Source organism: Cricetulus griseus, chromosome 3 (assembly GCF_003668045.3).
Source record: "Cricetulus griseus strain 17A/GY chromosome 3, alternate assembly CriGri-PICRH-1.0, whole genome shotgun sequence".
NCBI lineage: Eukaryota > Metazoa > Chordata > Mammalia > Rodentia > Cricetidae > Cricetulus > Cricetulus griseus.
The window spans coordinates 280,941,326-280,958,124 of record NC_048596.1 but is presented as its reverse complement, the minus strand read 5'-3'; the positions used below and the strand labels follow the sequence as shown (position 1 = coordinate 280,958,124).

At 44.3% G+C, this 16,799-nt stretch overlaps 1 protein-coding gene across 2 annotated transcripts in view; it reads left to right on the top strand.

The window, feature by feature from the left end:
* Fancc (FA complementation group C) overlaps window positions 1–16,799 on the top strand; it is a 129,535-nt gene that overhangs the window by 62,009 nt on the left and 50,727 nt on the right. For both annotated transcript variants that reach the window (XR_004769440.1, XM_027409661.2), the window contains exons 5-6: window positions 12,827–12,940; window positions 13,724–13,788. Coding sequence is in view for 1 of the 2 variants with exons in the window: in XM_027409661.2 (XP_027265462.1) it covers window positions 12,827–12,940; window positions 13,724–13,788 (179 nt within the window). In the remaining variant the exon portion in view is untranslated. The remainder of the gene's footprint in view (window positions 1–12,826; window positions 12,941–13,723; window positions 13,789–16,799) is intronic.

Genomic DNA, 16,799 nt, shown 5'->3' with positions numbered 1-16,799 from the left:
TCGTTTGGCCTGTGACAACAGTTCATAGCCTGGAGTGAGAAGCACCAGCCTATGGTCTGCATCATGCAGCTCCCCTTCACACCCGTGCACCCTCCCATGTTAGCTGTGACCCTGACTGAGAGGCATGGGGGCAAGAGCCAGGCTGGAGTCAGTGTCCATGTCCAGTTGAAAGAGAGCAGTACCCGTGCTCAGGTGAAAGCAGTAGCACAAGAGAGGTGATCACACCACGACTGATAAAAATTGCTGATAGCTCGGCAATTGAGACAGTGAAACAAAATGTCTAGGAATTTGTCTTGGGCATCTGTGGGATGTCGGAAGCATTTATTTGAATAACAAAGATGAGAAAGAGCTTTAGGGAGGAATGGCATAGGTGTTGCATGTGTGTTAAGTTCAAGCGAGCCTTACACAGTTGACAGTGTCTTGTAAGCTGGTGGCCAATGGTGTGGGAAGGAGGGGAGCTGGGAGAATTGCCTTAACGGTGTGACTTGGAGTTTAGATGTGCTCAAAGGCTCAAGTGTTTGAAGGCTTGGTGTCCCCAATTGATGGTACTGTTGGTGGTAGTAAAACCTTCAGGTGATGTAGCCTAGTGGAAGGAAGTTCACACCATTGGCAGCATGTTCTTGAAGGAGACACTGAGATCATGGCTTTTCCCCATCCCTGCCTTACGTCCTGGATACCTAAAGTGAGCAGGTGCCTCTGTCACATACTCCCACCACGTAATATGGTCCAAAGGAACAGAACCAAGTAACCAGGTGCTGAAACTGGGCACTAATAAGTCCCCTTCTTCCTCCTCCTAATCTTTTTCTAACTCTTGGTCCCCCTCCTCTTCCTAGTCCTCCTCCTCTTCCTAGTCCTCCTCCTCTTCCTAGTCCTCCTCCTAGCCTTCCTCCTTCTAGTCTTCTACCTCCTCATCCTCCTCCTGTTCCTAACTCCTCTTCTCCTACTCCTCCTCCTTTTCATAATCTTCCTCCTCCTAGTCCTCCTCCTCTTAGTCTTCCTTCTTCTCTTTATACCATGTATGGGGTGTGTGTATTAATGTGAAATTGGATGCTGATGTATAGTGTCTTCCTCCTGAGACAGGGTCTTTCTCTGACTAGGAGCTCAGTGATAAGGACAGACTCCTGGCCAGTGAGCCTCCCCAGAACTGGTTCTATAAGCACATGCTTCTTATTGGGTGTCAGGACCCCAAATCAGGCCCCCATGCTTGTACAGCAAGCACATCTGCTGGTGGCCTTGTCAGAAGTTTAAGGTGTCAGCCCATCTGCAGGCGACTCCCTGATGGATGAATCTCATTTAGGCAAGGCCCCAAGATCACAGACTCCTGAATGTCTTTGCTTCTGCTGTGGCTTTATGTTTGCTGCTGCAAACATATCATCTTTCCTGATATTTAGCATGGTGTGAATGGGTGTGGGGAGATCCCCACTACCTGTAATTTAGTGTGTTTATCTCATGGAAACATCCTGTTCTACTGGGCATTTTTACCTGTGAATTACTTCCTAAGCTGTACTGTCTGATTGATAATAATATTGTTAGTTTTGATGAATAAAAATAAATACAAGGAATTGTCACACAACTAGGGCCTATGAGTTTCACCTAATTGTGCAGATCGAAGTTTGGGTTAATGATTAAGGTAAAACAATTGAGCCCCCAGGAGCCAGGATGGCTCGGATTCTCTCAGCTGTAATGTTGGGAGATGTTTTCACCGGTTTCAGAGTGCATCACAGCTGAAACAAAGTGTAGCACCAGTTCTAATAGGTCTTAATAATAAAAACCTGGAGTGATAGTGGGGTGAATGCTGAAAGGTCAGGGAAGTAAAGGAGACAGCCACAAGACAGACCTCTTATCTCTTCAGAACTCCGAGTTTTTATTATTAAGACCAAAGAGAATTTGCGCTATAACAAAGCTTTGAAAATAACTTAAAGTTAGACTAAGATGTTTTTGTTAAATAGCTTTGAGGTGAAAAACCCAAGAAGACAACCTAAAGTTTTAGAAAGGCACATAGTTGAATGAGGAACTCGTTAAGGTCAGGGAACAAACACAAAGCGGTGCAATTGTTACTAGCTCATGTACTTTCCTTGCTAGGGATGGTTGGTGATCAAAGGTGATGGTTAATTCCTTATACCTCTTCTTGCCCTCAATCTCCTGATATAAGAAACTACTGATGAGTGGGTATGCACCCTAAAGGTTTAAAGTTGAGCAGACTGAATTCTTTTTCATATATAAAAGTTTAGATTTGTGATTCCTTTAAGATTCCTTACAAGATTGCCTTTCAAGATAAGTAATAAAGTGATTGGTCCTTTCTTTGTAACCACAAAATGCAGCCTTCCAGCAAAAGAATATCGTGCTTGCTTACATTCTGTTAATCTATAACAAGGTGCTTGGGTATGAATGTACTTGGATGGATTCTTGAGATAATCTGTTTTTTACCTGTAAAATGTTTAATCATGTAAGGGATATAGAAGACATGGTGTTTTTTACTTCTATTCATTATGATCATTCACTTGAAAAATATAATGTAACCACATTGTAATTCCTATATTGCTTGAAAAACTTTGTTGGGGTATATAAGCTGTAGAACAGAAGTATATAATAGAAGAATACAGAAGAATAAAGAGGGAAAACGTCAAGAGATAGTGTGCCTTTTTCCCTAACCCCCTCAGATAAAAATGTCTAGTACACATCAACTCTGGATTCCCTTTTGAGCCTTGTGCTGCTGGAGGCTGGTCCCCCAGGCAGCGATACACATCACTAGCCGCCAAGCCTTCTTTCCTTCCTTCTTTTAAATTACTCAGCTCAGATATTTTGTCAGAGTAACAGAAAGTTAAAACATTTCCCTTTTAGAAAATGGTGCCTTTGGATAGGGCTGGGCCTCTCAGGGTTTGACCCCAGGGCGCCACAGGAGAGACACCCACTTTAGCTTTTTTATCATGGGCTGTGAGGTAGAAAGATGAGCCGGTCAGTGTTGGCGCACACCTGTAATCCCAGCATTTAGGAGGCGGAAGCGTGCTGTTCTGGCTCCCTGTCTCCTCCTGTCGATGCCTGTCCCCATAAAACCAGCAAGGCTTTTCCCCTTGCCCACTGTTACCTTCCCTCTCTGCTCCTCCCTCTCTCCTGGCAGTTTGATTGATTCCCCAAATACAGTTTCCACCTATGGAGCAGTCTAGTTCAGTGATTTCACTACACCTTCACTTACATAGTGTGATGTCTAATAGTGCCAGCTGTGTGGGCCTTGGGACTTGGAGGGTTGGGATTCCCAAGACCAGTGCCACATGACTTGAGAAAAGGGGGGAAGTAGGATGCTGTGGGTGTTTGCAAAGAGGTGAGTGTCTATGCTTTGTCATGGATTCCTCAGGCATGTGACCTGCTCAGAGTGCCTTTCCTTAGTACCATGCAGGCTTCTAGGTCTGTCTTTCTGTGTGTATTGTTCTGAACAGGTTTTAGTTCTGTGGTTCCATCCATTTGTACGATTGCATCCAAGCTTGTGCCTTTTGATTATGGCTTTTGAAAAACCAATTCTTATTCCCTCCTTGAACTGAGTGAGTAGGCAAGAAGTTCTGTAAGCAAAAGTAGAAGCTGCAAACCTTGTTACGTTTGGAGTTATGTTCTGTCCATACCTGCTCTGGGTGGGCTATGTAAACAGTGGCTATGGAGAGGGTGTACAAGGTAGCAACCTCTGTTTTGTTCCCTGACTTTCCCAATGCAAGTCTCCAGATTACTGAGTGTTTACTTCACAAGAAAGAGGGCCTCAAAATACCAGGCCAGCTAGGTTTTTACTCGCGATTATTTTATTTGAGTTCAATGGGACTTACGAATTTTAAAGTTGGGGTGGGTGGGCTCAAGTCAAGATTTTGAAGGAAAAGTCACAGCAATCTGTAATCATTAGTTTTGGTCAGGGATGCCAAAATGCAAAGAGTGACTGGAAAAAAATCAGTTCACCTCTACGTTGGCAGGCTGAGGATTTGAATAATGCAATATCAAATGTTGAAGTCATGAGTGTATTTGCCGCTGAACCACATAATGTATCATTAGTAAATTCTTGTTGTTTTACAGCTTAAAAATTTATAGGAACACATGATATCACTATGGTTGCTTTGTTTTTGTTTTGTTTTGTTTTTCAAGTCATGGTTTCTCTGTATAACTCTGGCTGTCCTGACACTTGTTCTGTAGATCAGGCTTGCCTTGAACTCACAAGCTCTCCTTCCTCTGTCTTCCCAGTGCTGAGCTTAAAGGCTTGCACCACCACTGCCTGGCTCGTTTTGTCTGTTTATTTGGAGGCAAAGGCTCATGTATCCCAGGCTGGACTTGAACTCACTTTGTATACTGCAATGACCTGGGATTTCTGATCCTACTGGGATTACAGGCATACACATTCCACCTAGTTTTATGCAATGTTGGCGATCCAACCCAGGGCCTCATTCAAGTTAGGCAAGCTACTATTTTCCCTATTTCCAAGAGAAAGAAACTGTAGCTTGGAGACCGTAAATGATTTCCTCTGCTGAGTGACTGAGCTCAGTTGGGGGAAACACAGGAGTGTCTGAGTTCTAGCTCTTCATCTGGAGGCATCGTAACTCAAATCATCAATGAATCCCTCTATACACAGTGGTCAAAGGCTCTTCTGACCCCTAGTGGGTTTTTTGACCAGACGAAGGAATGGCTGTAGCTGGACCACTTGCATGCTCGTGAGTGTGTTCGAGTGTGCGCTCGTGCTCGCGCGTTCGCACACACACACACACACACAGACACACAGACACACACACACACACAGACACACACACACACAGACACACACACACACACACACACACACACACCCACACACACACACACACACACACACACACAGACACACACACACACACACAGACACACACACACACACACACACACACAGACACACACACACACACACACACAGACACACACAGACACACACACACAGACACACACACACACACACACACACACACACACAGACACACACACACAGACACACACACACAGACACACACACACACACACAGACACACACACACACACACACAGACACACACACACAGACACACACACACACACACAGACACACACACACACACACACAGACACACACACAGACACACACAGACACACAGACACACACACACACACACCCACACACACACACACACAGAGACACACACACAGACACACACACACACACAGACACACACACACACACACAGACACACACACATACTCACACACACACACACACACACACACACACACACACACACACGAGGGGGAGGGGGAGGAGGAGGAGAGGGAAGGAAAGAGGAAGAAAGTGAAGGGAAGAGGAATGGCTGCAGCTGTGGTGCAAGATGATTTCTTATTTTTAAAATAGTTAAAGTGATATTTCAATGGGAGCCCCTGTGCAGGTTTCTCCCAAGGGGATCTGGCGATGTCTGCAGATGGTTTTCATTGTCATAACCTGAAGGAGTTGAACTGTACCAGCAATTAGGGGGAAGGAGCGTGTAGGACTGCCTCAACCATAAAGAATTATCAGGCTCCAAGTAGTGATTGTGCTGAGGATTGGGAAATTAGATTCATTTAGACCTCTTGCTTCAAAGGCCTCTCCTAGTTACCTATCCTGCCTTCTAGGCCACACCTGCTGAAGGTTCCATAGCCTCCTAAAATAGCCTTTATCACCAAGGAGCAAGAACTCAGAACTTGAGCGTGTAGGGGCAACAGTTCACGTTCAAACCATACTATAGCGCAATTACACTGTAGGTTGGGCTGATTTGGATCACAAGTTATACTGGTATCAGATGTTTTCATTGTCTAAATGCCTTTTAATTCTTATTTATTTATTTACTTATTTATTTGAGACAGGGTTTTTGTTTTTGGGGTGTGTGTGTGTGTGTGTGTGTGTGTGTGTGTGTAACTGCCTTGGCTGTCCTGGAACTCTGTAGATCAGGCTGGCTTTGAACTCACAGAGATCCTCCTGCCTCTGCCTCCCAATGCTGGGATTCAAGATGTGTGCCACCACTGCCCAGCTGCTTTTAATTCTTAATCCAGAAGCAACAAAACTGAGAACTTTTCAGTGTAACAAACTTCTAATAATTTTTTGAGCGGTTTGAATGCTGTCTCTCTTCTAGTTTTTACTACTATAAGTAGGGTGGACGTACTCCTAAGTTGGCAACAGACAAAGCATGGTGAAAGCCCTTCCGTGCTCATGCTGTAGATGATGGGGTAGAATCATCATGATACAGGCAAGGACTGTGCGCCATGTGTGCTTCATGTGTGTAAACTGAGTCAAGGTGGCTGTGTAGTCATGCACTTCTCATGTTTCATGAGCATGTGCTGTGCTTCCTGCTTTGTTTGTATTAGCTTTAGGAAAGTCTGTGATGTCCCACTAACAACCCTATGTAGGGCTGTCATTGATAACTGCAGTTCATACCCAGACAGTATACATCTTGGTGACACTGAGTTCTTCTTGCCAAAGCTTTTTATGTGTCCCCATTTATGCAAACCTCTGGCACGTGTTTTGAGATATTTTAGAGATTTATTTTACTGTGTCTTGAGTGTTTTGTTGAATCTGTGTCTTCCGCCACTTGTGTGCCGATGCCCTCTGGTCAGAAGATGGCATTGGACCCCCTGGAGCTGGCATAAGAGAGGGTTGTAAGTCACCATCTGGGTGCTGGGAACCAAACTTGGGCCTGTGGAAGAGCGGTCAGTGCTCTGAACCACGGAGCCATTTCTCTAGTCCTGACATTCACGTTTAAAAGTTGTGCAATACACTTCTTGCCGGGCTTCTGCAGTGTTGCACAGTGCTTCAGTCTACTTGAGAGGAGGCAGCATTTCTATGCATTCTCCTCTGGAATAAATTTACATGTTGGCCTTGTGTTTGGATCATCTGTGTAAAGGGGGAGATGTAGTAATTTAAGACGGAGTTGTCAAGAACAGAAGCCCAATTTTCAGCCTGATACCCAGCATTGAAAACTAGAAATCACTTGAAGATGATTTAATTAACTTAGGAATGTCAGCGATAGCTAAATAAGAGTTCTGGTATAACACCATATATCCTTTTAAGACAATTAAGCAAAACCACGTGACCATGAAAGAGGAAGTAGCTGGCACAGTTTTGGGGCACAGGCATTTTATCTTCCCAGCATTCAGAGAGCTTCACCTCTGCCACCTGCTCTAGACTAACATCTATACGGGCTCGAGAAAGGGGAGGCCAAACACATTTTAATGTACCTGAAGGGTCCATTGGGGAAGGCAAAATAAATCATTTGCATGAACCTATGAAAATTAGTTTCAAAATATGAAGATCAGCTTCATGTTGGACTGAGATTGCTTTGGAATATCCAAGCCTCTTTCTACAGTGAGGATGCTTGCTGCTGCTTGTCCTGTCCCTTCTGGGTGTCCTCAGCCTCTGGAAGGTACCCGGCCACCACGGGCTGTAAAACGACATGTTGTTGGTGGGATAGAGTCTATAGCAGTATGAGGCTTTGGCCAAGGTTTCCAAATTGAGTCAGACTCTTTAAGTAAAAGTGTGTATCAGTGTCAGGGCTTTTAGTTCTCTGGCTACTTTATGACCTGAAATGAAAGCAAGTTGTGAAAAACAGAATTGTAGCAGTCTTTCTTGTCCAACTGTCTTTGGACCACCAGCCCGCAAATAATGACCCAGAGACATTATTAATTATGAAAGCTTGGCCATTAGCTTAGACTTGTCCCACTAGCTCTAATAATACTTAACCTGTTTTTATTAATCTACGTTCTGCCGCGTGGCTTGGTTACCTCTACTCTGTACTGTGTTTCCAACCTCTGGAGTGTCTCCCTGGTGTATCTTGCCCACCTAGATTTCTTCTCCCTTTCCTTTCTCTCGATCTCTCTATGCCTGGAAGTCCCACCTATTACTACCCCCACTCTGTCGTTTAGCTTTTGTTATACCAGTCACAACAATACATCTTCACACAGTGTACAAATAGCCCAAAACCCAGAACTTCTCTTGTTCTTGTGGTGGAAAAAAAGGTCACAAAGGAAGCTTGTAAGAGTTGGAGTCTTGTTTCCTGTGGAATTTGACTCAGCAAGTACTCACTGTGTGAGCAGAGCTTGCATTTGCTCAGGAAAGAGGATCTCTGAGTTCAAGGCCATCGTGGTCCAGAGCAAGCTCCAGGACAACCAGGGCTACACAGAGAAACTCTGTCTTGAAAAACAAGCAAACAGACCAGCAATACCAACAAACAGTATTGCAGGCTTCTAGACAGGAGTGCAAGTAGGACCCCATGGAGGCTCTAGGAGAACAAGGATCTTATATCCAGTTGAAATATCAGAGAAAAAAATGGGTTTTGAGTGATTAGGGTAATTTTTGACAGCCAGAGACAGGCAGGAATCCTGTTGGGTTCCTTGGGAGAAACAGAAATGTTAGGGCCAGATGAATCAGTTAGAAAGTTAAGTTTGGCCAGGTGGGTAGGGTGGGCCTATGCTCAGGAACAGGTGAGAGCAGCGGCCACAGTGCCAGGCCATGACCATGACCATGTGCTCAGTGCCGGCTCTTTCTTTCTCCTGCTCAGTCATGTTTCCCTTGCACTGTTCAGGCCCACACCACTCCTGGATATCTGGATATTTTCTTGCTTCCCCCCAACACCCCCCCCCCCACGCCGTGGCATGAGCTGGCTCAGATGTCATCACTGTGAAGTGCTTTCTCCTTCTGTTTGCACAGAAACTGATAGAGCGTCTTAGCTTTACACCACCTACTGCTCCTGTCTGCTGCCCATCACAGTCTGGGGGATTTATCCTATCAGTGTCTGTTTGCTGAATGAACGAATAAAACATCCTAAAACATGAATGAAGAGACATGAGCAATGGAGAATACAGTGGTAGATATCCTAAAAGATTTTAATGATAGACACAGAATTTGTTTTATAAAAGCATAAATATGTGCTTTGTCTTGGTTCAGGATTATGGACCACAGTTTGGGTCTACTAGTCCTTTGTTTGAGTGAGCCCCACAGTTTGCTGTGGAATTACCCTTCTGTATGCCATGTGAATATATGTCACTGTGGTTGGTTTAATAAACAAGCTGACCTGCCAGTAGCTGAACAGGATAAAGTAAGGTGGGAAAGCCAAACTGAGAATGATGAGAGGAGGAAGGGTGGAGTCAGAGGAGACACCAGTGAGCCACCGAGGAAGCAGGACATGTTTAAAATGAGGGAACAAGCTATAGACCTCATGGCAAAGCACAGATAGGAAGTATGGGTTGATTTAAGTGTTACGAGTTAGCTGGTAAACAAGCCTGAGCTAGCAGCCAAGTGTTTATAAGGAATATTCAGCCTCTGTGTTGCTTATCTGGGAGCAGATGGTCAGGACAGGAAAACTGCCTACACCTCTTTGTACCTTGACCATGCGTGTTCTAACCCTCATAATCTGTCCTGGGAATAAACATGCTGTGCAGACGACAGCAGTAGGGTGGGAAGGAACCAAAACATGTGAGAACAAGGGGACACCTGTGAGAACTTGTCTTCTTAGAGTAAGCATTTCCAGTGCTCTTCAAGTAGCAAAAATCTTTCATTCTTAAAATTTAATTTCATGAATCAACATGGAGCTTAAAAATCCTTTTGCATGGGGCTAGAGAGGCAGCTGGGTGGTTAAGACCATTTGCAGAGGACCCCGGTTAAGTTCCCAGCCCCCACATGGCAGCTCACAGCCCTCTATAGAACTCCAACCCCAAAGGATTTCATGCCCTCTTCTGGCCCCCGGGGACCTTGCATGCACATTGTGCACATATATCATACATGCATACATGCATACATACATCATACATGCATGCATACATATATGCATGCATGCAGGCAGGCATCTACTCATACACAAAAGTAAGTCTTTTCAGAAGTCATTGTGTGTGGGCTAGTGAGGTGTGTCATGAGGTAAAGGCTCTTGCCACCAAGCTTGACAATCTGATTTTCATCCTGGGGACCCAGTTTGTGCCAGAGACAGCGGACTCTGGAAAACTGTCTCCTCACCTCTGCATGCACACTGTGGCAGGTGTATATGTACTCGGGCATTTCCACTGTTGCAGTCATGTTGGTTTCTGCACTTTGACCTCTGGAGGCTTTAGAAAGAGCAGGGCTGAAGTATTTGCACCGTTTTATTGTCAGTGCATGGTCATTTCTCCATGTTCTTCTTGCAGACACTGGTTTGTGTTATTGGTTAGTCTCTTATGAGACTGACTGGCCCAGGAGGGTGGAGTCCGCCAGCCTCTGTGATCAGCTGGCCTTTTAAAGAGCTTTCTCCTCTTAGTGCAGGCAGCCTTTCATGGTTCTGTGTTTAAAGATCTTGCCACTAGGTGGCAGTAAGACAGATATTCCTATGAGTAAGAAACGGTGATTTTTATTTTGCTGGTGGTTTTGGTACTGAGAACTGACAGGTTCTCTAGTATGCACTCTGCCACTGAAGTACATCCTTGGCCCATCTTAATTAATTCTGAAGTTTAAGTTTTAATTTTTATTTTATATGCTGAGGGTCTTAAGACTAGGCACCACATGTGTGCCTGGTGCCTGCAGAAGCCGGAGGGCATTGGGTATCCTTGGGCTGGAGTTACAGACAGCTGTAAGACACTATGTGGGTGCTGGGAGTTGAACCTGGGCCCTCTTGAAGCGTAGCCCCTGAGCGTTCTCCCCAGCCCATGGAATCTACTTTTAAGTAAGAGATTTCAGCTCTAAAGCTTTTTCTTAGAGCCTGTCAGCCCAGGGGAGGACTCAGTATGTTGCATTTGTGACTTCTGCCTGTCTTATCTGAGGCTGGACCTCTGAGCTCCTCTGTAGCAGTTCATATCAGGGAATCATAGACCAAACAGACAGAAGAAATTAAATTATGCAATTTTATTTTGCAAATTGTTTTATGATTAAAAGATGTAATAGAGATATGGCTCAGTGGATACAGGCATTTGCCATGCAGGTCTGACAACCAGAGTTCAATTCTACATCTACACGAGCTCATGTGTAGAACTCCTAACCCCACAAACCCATACAAGCAAGCAGCCCCCCTTGTCCTTCAGAACTCAAGGGAGTTGGTATTGGGGGACAAGCTCTCCAATGCTGTCCTCCTTCCTTCTGGCTTTATCATACTAAACCCAGAGCTGCTGATGTCCAGACTAAGCCTGCTCAACCAAACCTCCCCAGCCTGGGCCACACCTGAACGCCTCCATATGGCTTTGACATAGACAGGCCTTTCCTATCTATATAGTACCTCTTGGCACATCGGTGGGGAACTAGCCTCGGTGTCCTTGCTTTCTTGCTGTGTTCCTTGAGTCCTTCTATGTGGTGTGAGCAGCTCTAAGGGAAGAAGAAGCTCCCTGTGGCTTCCATAGCACTGCTTGTTCTCATGGCCCTGCACTTAACAGTTGAAACGAAACGAACTTGGAGATAGCTCTCCTAGGGATGTGTGGTCAGCTTGTTTACCTTCTTCTCTCAGCACAGTTTGAACAGAAAGAAAAACAGCAATAACATACAAGCAGTGTTTAGTAAGGAGCCTGTGCGGTACATTCTCCAAAAGCCACTCTCATCATCTAAGTTCCTGGTGTTTCTCTTCTGGCGTGTTCATTTCTGTCAACAGAATGGCCACATCTCTGGGTTTTGTTGTGGTTTAAGAGATTGAAGTAGCTTCCTGCCACTGAGTTACTGAAGCAACTCTGTAAAGTCATCTAAATTGAGGTCCTAGGCTGGGTCTCCAGGCTCAGGTTTCCAGTTGTGGTGTTCTAGTGCAGCCTGGAGCTCTGTGCATGTTACCTACTCTGAGAAAGTGCCTTCTAGGCTCTAAAGAGCATGCCAGATTGAATCAGAATTTCCCGTTTGGGATAGAAAGCTGTGGAGTGGTGGAAGGTGGGGCGTCACAGAGGCTGCCTCTGTGTTTCAAATGTGTCACTAAATCTTACAGTTGATGAAGTGTATCTTGTGACCTTAATTGTTTTTGAAGATGTGAACTATTTCATGATGAGATGGAAACAGGCACCCTGATAGATACTGTAAAGACATAGGCATCCAGCATGTACGCGGTGGGGTCTGTGCCCACCGTGGAAATTCACATGGGACTTCTGTCCTGCCATCCGCTGTTATTTCTCCCCATCTTTACATATATGCAGCTTATCCGTCTCAGCCCTGTAGTCGGGCATTGCTCACAGCGAAACAGTAAAATGAGCCTTTTTGAGCATGACCCCTAGTATCAGAATTTATTTCCTTCAGTGTATGCAGGCACATCAAAGTATTTGATAGGGATTTAGTAGGTCAGCCGGAGTCTCTGTCGCATTCAGGTAGCAAAGTCTGGGTGTCCTATTGACAGTGTCCTTTGCCTTACAGAGACTATTCAGTTTCACGAGGTCTCCTTTATTAATTGTCAATCTTAGTGTCTCTGCCATTGGTGTTTTGTTTCAAGAAGTGGTCTCCTGTGCCAGTGTGTTCAAGGCTATTTCCCACTTTTCTCTTCCATCAGGTTCAGTTCAGTGTGTCTGCTTTTATGCTGAGGTCTTTGATCCACATGGACTTGAGTTTTGTGCAGGGTGATAGATATGGATCTGTTTGCATTCTTCTGCATGCTGCATCCATCAACATTTGTTGAAGATGCTTTCTTTTTCCCATTGTATATTTCTGGCTGCTCCATTAAAAATCGGGTATCCATAGGTATTTGTACTTATGTCTGGATTCTTGATTTGATTCCATTGATCAATCTGGGAATGACTGGTTTTATAGGAACCATGGCACTTTACGGGTGACGCAGGCTTCAGGCTTTGCCCATCGAAGACACCTCCATCCACTTGGGAGAAGCTGACTGTTTCTCTTTTTGTTTTTTAGAGTTTGTTATCACACGTACTTTCCACGTTCAGATTCAACTTAAAAGAAGTCAGTCTTTTTGCTGAAAATCTGGGATATGAGCTTGTTGATTACTGTCCCAGTTTGCTTAAAAATGTGAGTATCTTACTTTATTTGTATTGAAATTCTCAACAGTTATGTGAAGGGTAAACTGGATACTTTCCTCTTCCAAGGAGCCATAGAACTTTTGTCTGTTTCTTACCTGGGGTAGACCTGTGACCATGGAAGGAGGTGTGAGGTGCCATTGGATTCTCACAACACATTTCACTCACTCAGATTCCAGAACACTCCTAGTATAAACATAGCCCACACTTCTGAGCATATATCATATCTAAAATAACCCGATTGAATTTTATGCTGAAACAAAGCAGAAAATTAACTAAAGGGATGGCAGGATGGCCCAGGTGAAAGTGCTTGTCATGAAAACCTGAGTTTGATCCTCAGTTCCCACATAAAGGTTGAAGAGTTGTCCTCTGGCTCCCATCGAGGCTCTGTGGCATAAACACTCACACATACATTACACTCTTCTGAGAATGAGGACTTTGATGGTTGCCACCTATTTTGATGTTTTGGAAGCCATACACATTTTTAAAAAAGGAACTAAAGAAGGAAGAAGATAAGTACATTCCAGTATGTCTGTTTTCTGTGGGTTTGGTGTTAATTCTAGGACCTATTTGTGCCTCTTGCTTCTGTGGGATTGCAGATGTTCAGTGCAGAGACGCACGCGGCAGTCAGTGTGAGGTGATACTGCTTTCTGCTCACTCTGCAAAGTAAACACGAGGTGGGGAGGAAATGGTAAGGGATGTGTTACAGCAAGAGATGGAGCTGAGGTAACCATGCTGCAGTGTGAGCTGACCTGCGTCTGATTTTGTTTTACAGATGGTGTTGTCATTAGTGTCTGAGCTTAGAGAGAGTCATCTTAATGGATTGAACACTCAAAGCCGGTAGGTGCTAAGCCAAACATCCCTTGGCTGGGGTTTTAGAAGGTGTTGCTTGGTTATGAGAGAAAGGCTCACCGACTATCAGAAATGCATGTTCACGGCGTACCCGGAGTCCAGGTGGAGAAAGTGTATTAGTGGAGAGTTCTTTTAGCTATTCTTTTTTCTTTTTTTTTTTTTTTTTAAGTCACTGTTCTCCCAGCAGTCACGGGGAAGTTAAGTATGAAATGCCTTTGGTGTGCACATTTGGACAAGCCCCGCCTGTTCAGGGAGGTGCACAAAGGAAAATGAGCCTGAGGCTCACTGCAGGAGGAGAAGGCGTGGACACACATGTGCACCCCCGTGTTCATCTGCTGACCCCGCTCCCTCCATGTGTGTTGAGGTCTATACCGCACACACGATTGGGATGTGTACAAGGCAATGGATATTTTGATGTAGATATGTGACCTACCTTAAGAAACTCAATAGTCAAGAATCTAGACTAAACAAATCAGATAGATTCAGAGAAATTAAAAGGCAATTAATCACATCACAGATGTTTCTTCACTCTGTGAGCAAAGTTGGAACTGTTTTCATTGGTGAGCACTGCATTTTTAACAAATCATTAACCCAAAGAATCCAGGCACTTGAGAGACTTTGTTCAACAACAATTTTTAAAGCTTTTGCCAGCCCAGAGCTCTATCAAAACTGGCATTTACCTCAGCCTTTCTGAGCGCATCACAAATGAATGTGTCAACTCTTCAAGGAAAACACTGTCCAAAGAGCCTGGCAACACTAGATTTGACTTTTTACCTCCCTAGATATGATACCAAAAATATAGGCAACAAAGAAAAAATAAATTGAAGAGCTAGAGAGGTGGCTGACTGGGTAAAGCACTTGCTGTGTAAGCCTGGTGACCTGAATCCAACCTCAAAACTCATGAAGGTGGGAAGAGAGAACAGTTGTCCTCTGACCTCACACAGGCACCGTGGCACATGTCCTTCCAGATGTGATGGTTGCATAGAGTGATTATGATGGTGATGATGATGATGGTGATGATGATGATGACGGTGATGATGGTGATGATGATGATGGTGATGATGATGATGGTGATGGTGATGATGGTGATGATGATGATGCTGGTGATGATGATGATGGTGATGGTGATGATGGTGATGATGGTGATGGTGATGATGATGGTGATGGTGATGATGATGATGGTGATGATGGTGATGATGATGGTGATGATGGTGATGATGATGGTGATGATGGTGGTGATGGTGATGATGGTGGTGATGGTGATGATGATGATGGTGATGATGGTGATGATGATGGTGATGATGATAGATTTTCTAAAAGGAAAAAAAATGAACTTTATTAAAGTTAGGAATTTAGGAGCTTGGTAGCTCAGTGATAGAAGACTGGGCTGGTGTTGTACCTGCCTGCCTGCCTCTGCCTCCCAATTGCTGGGACAAAAGGCATGCATTACCATGTCCAGCCCCCAGCTTGGAATTTCTTAATAAGCTTAAAGACAGCCTGGGCTACATAGTGAGACTTTGTCTAAAATAAATAAATAAATAAATAAATAAATAAAAGCTCTTCCATAAGAAATCAGTGTCTGGGATGTCTAGAGACCCTTAAACAACAGCAACAAACACCCAGCACTGGGCAGATGCTGGAGACTTACCTCAGTGACAGAGGGCTGGGTTCTAATATCTTATTTGCAATGGACTCTGGGTTCAAAACAAAGGAAAAACAAAATAAAACAGGCAGAAGACCCAGCTTAAGTAGACATGCTGTTGTTCTTTTGTTTAAGCTGCAGCTGCTAATAAGGAAAGGAACAACGAATAAGCAATCCACGTGGAGTTTATTTATCAGAGGGGGGGAAAGGGGAATGGGCAGTCAGCCAACCCTAGGGAAGCCGAGAGAAAGAGAGCGAGGGGTGTGGGGCAGGACCTTTTAAAGGGAAGGTTGCATATGCGCAGTAGGGCAAAGGTCGAAAGGCATGGCGGGTGAGTGAGTACCCGCTTGTTAGGGGGCGGGGTTAGGGTCATCCAGGTGTTTTGTTCTTACAATCCCGGCTGTTGTTTATTATAAAAGTTAGAGAATTGGGCGTGGCAGGTTAGGGAAGTAGGGGCGAAGATGTCTTAAGGCTGCTTCCTGCTGGCCTGGGGCGTTGATCGTCTTTGGGGGGTTGGGGGTGCTGCCATGTCCTGGAGTTGATTGTTGTTTCATTGTAGTCCGGGCCACTCTGGTGCCTTTTAGTCCTGGCAAGATGTTTGTAGAATAGAAGACAAGGTTAAGTTTAGAAAAAAAATTTTTCTTAGGTCCTGTCATTTGACGGGAAGATTGTAAGATGAGAGGGGTTCCCGAGGTGTCCTAACATGAGGGAAGGGAATTTGGGACCAGGGAAAGGTTGAATATTACCTGGAGTGAATCTGACCTGTTTGGATCTGATTCGGCTCCCTGGAACTTACAAGAATCCTTAGAGTTTGTGGAAACATAAGTATTAGACATGTTAGAGGCATATTTATGTTAGAAGCAACTTGGCTGAAAGTATTACCATTTTAAAATGGACAGTTTTTTTTTTTTTAGGACAATGACAAGCATCTTAATCTTGACCTTGTAGTTATGATCCTATAGTGGTATTGTTGAACTTTACTGTGAACAGTAGCATGAGAAATAGAGAAATCAGGAACATATTTTATTCTTTTTAATGTCTCAACTCATTTTATCACCATTTACGCCTTTTTATCCTCAGGCCTTCATAACTACATTTTCAGACTTTCATACATGTTAGACTTTCCTATCTTTACATAGATAAACCCTAAAATACCTGTTACTGGAATCTGTTTTGCTTTAAGCTGGCAAGACTATCAGTCGTCAAAAGCATCAGAGTTCTTGAGAAGGATAAGATTTTACCTGAATCAATGATTAAAGAATAACAGAGACTTGCCAGCAGGCTGCATGGACAGCCATCCCCAAGGTCCTCCATCCATAGTAGTGGGCTGCAGGATATCTGCCTTTTTGCTGATAAC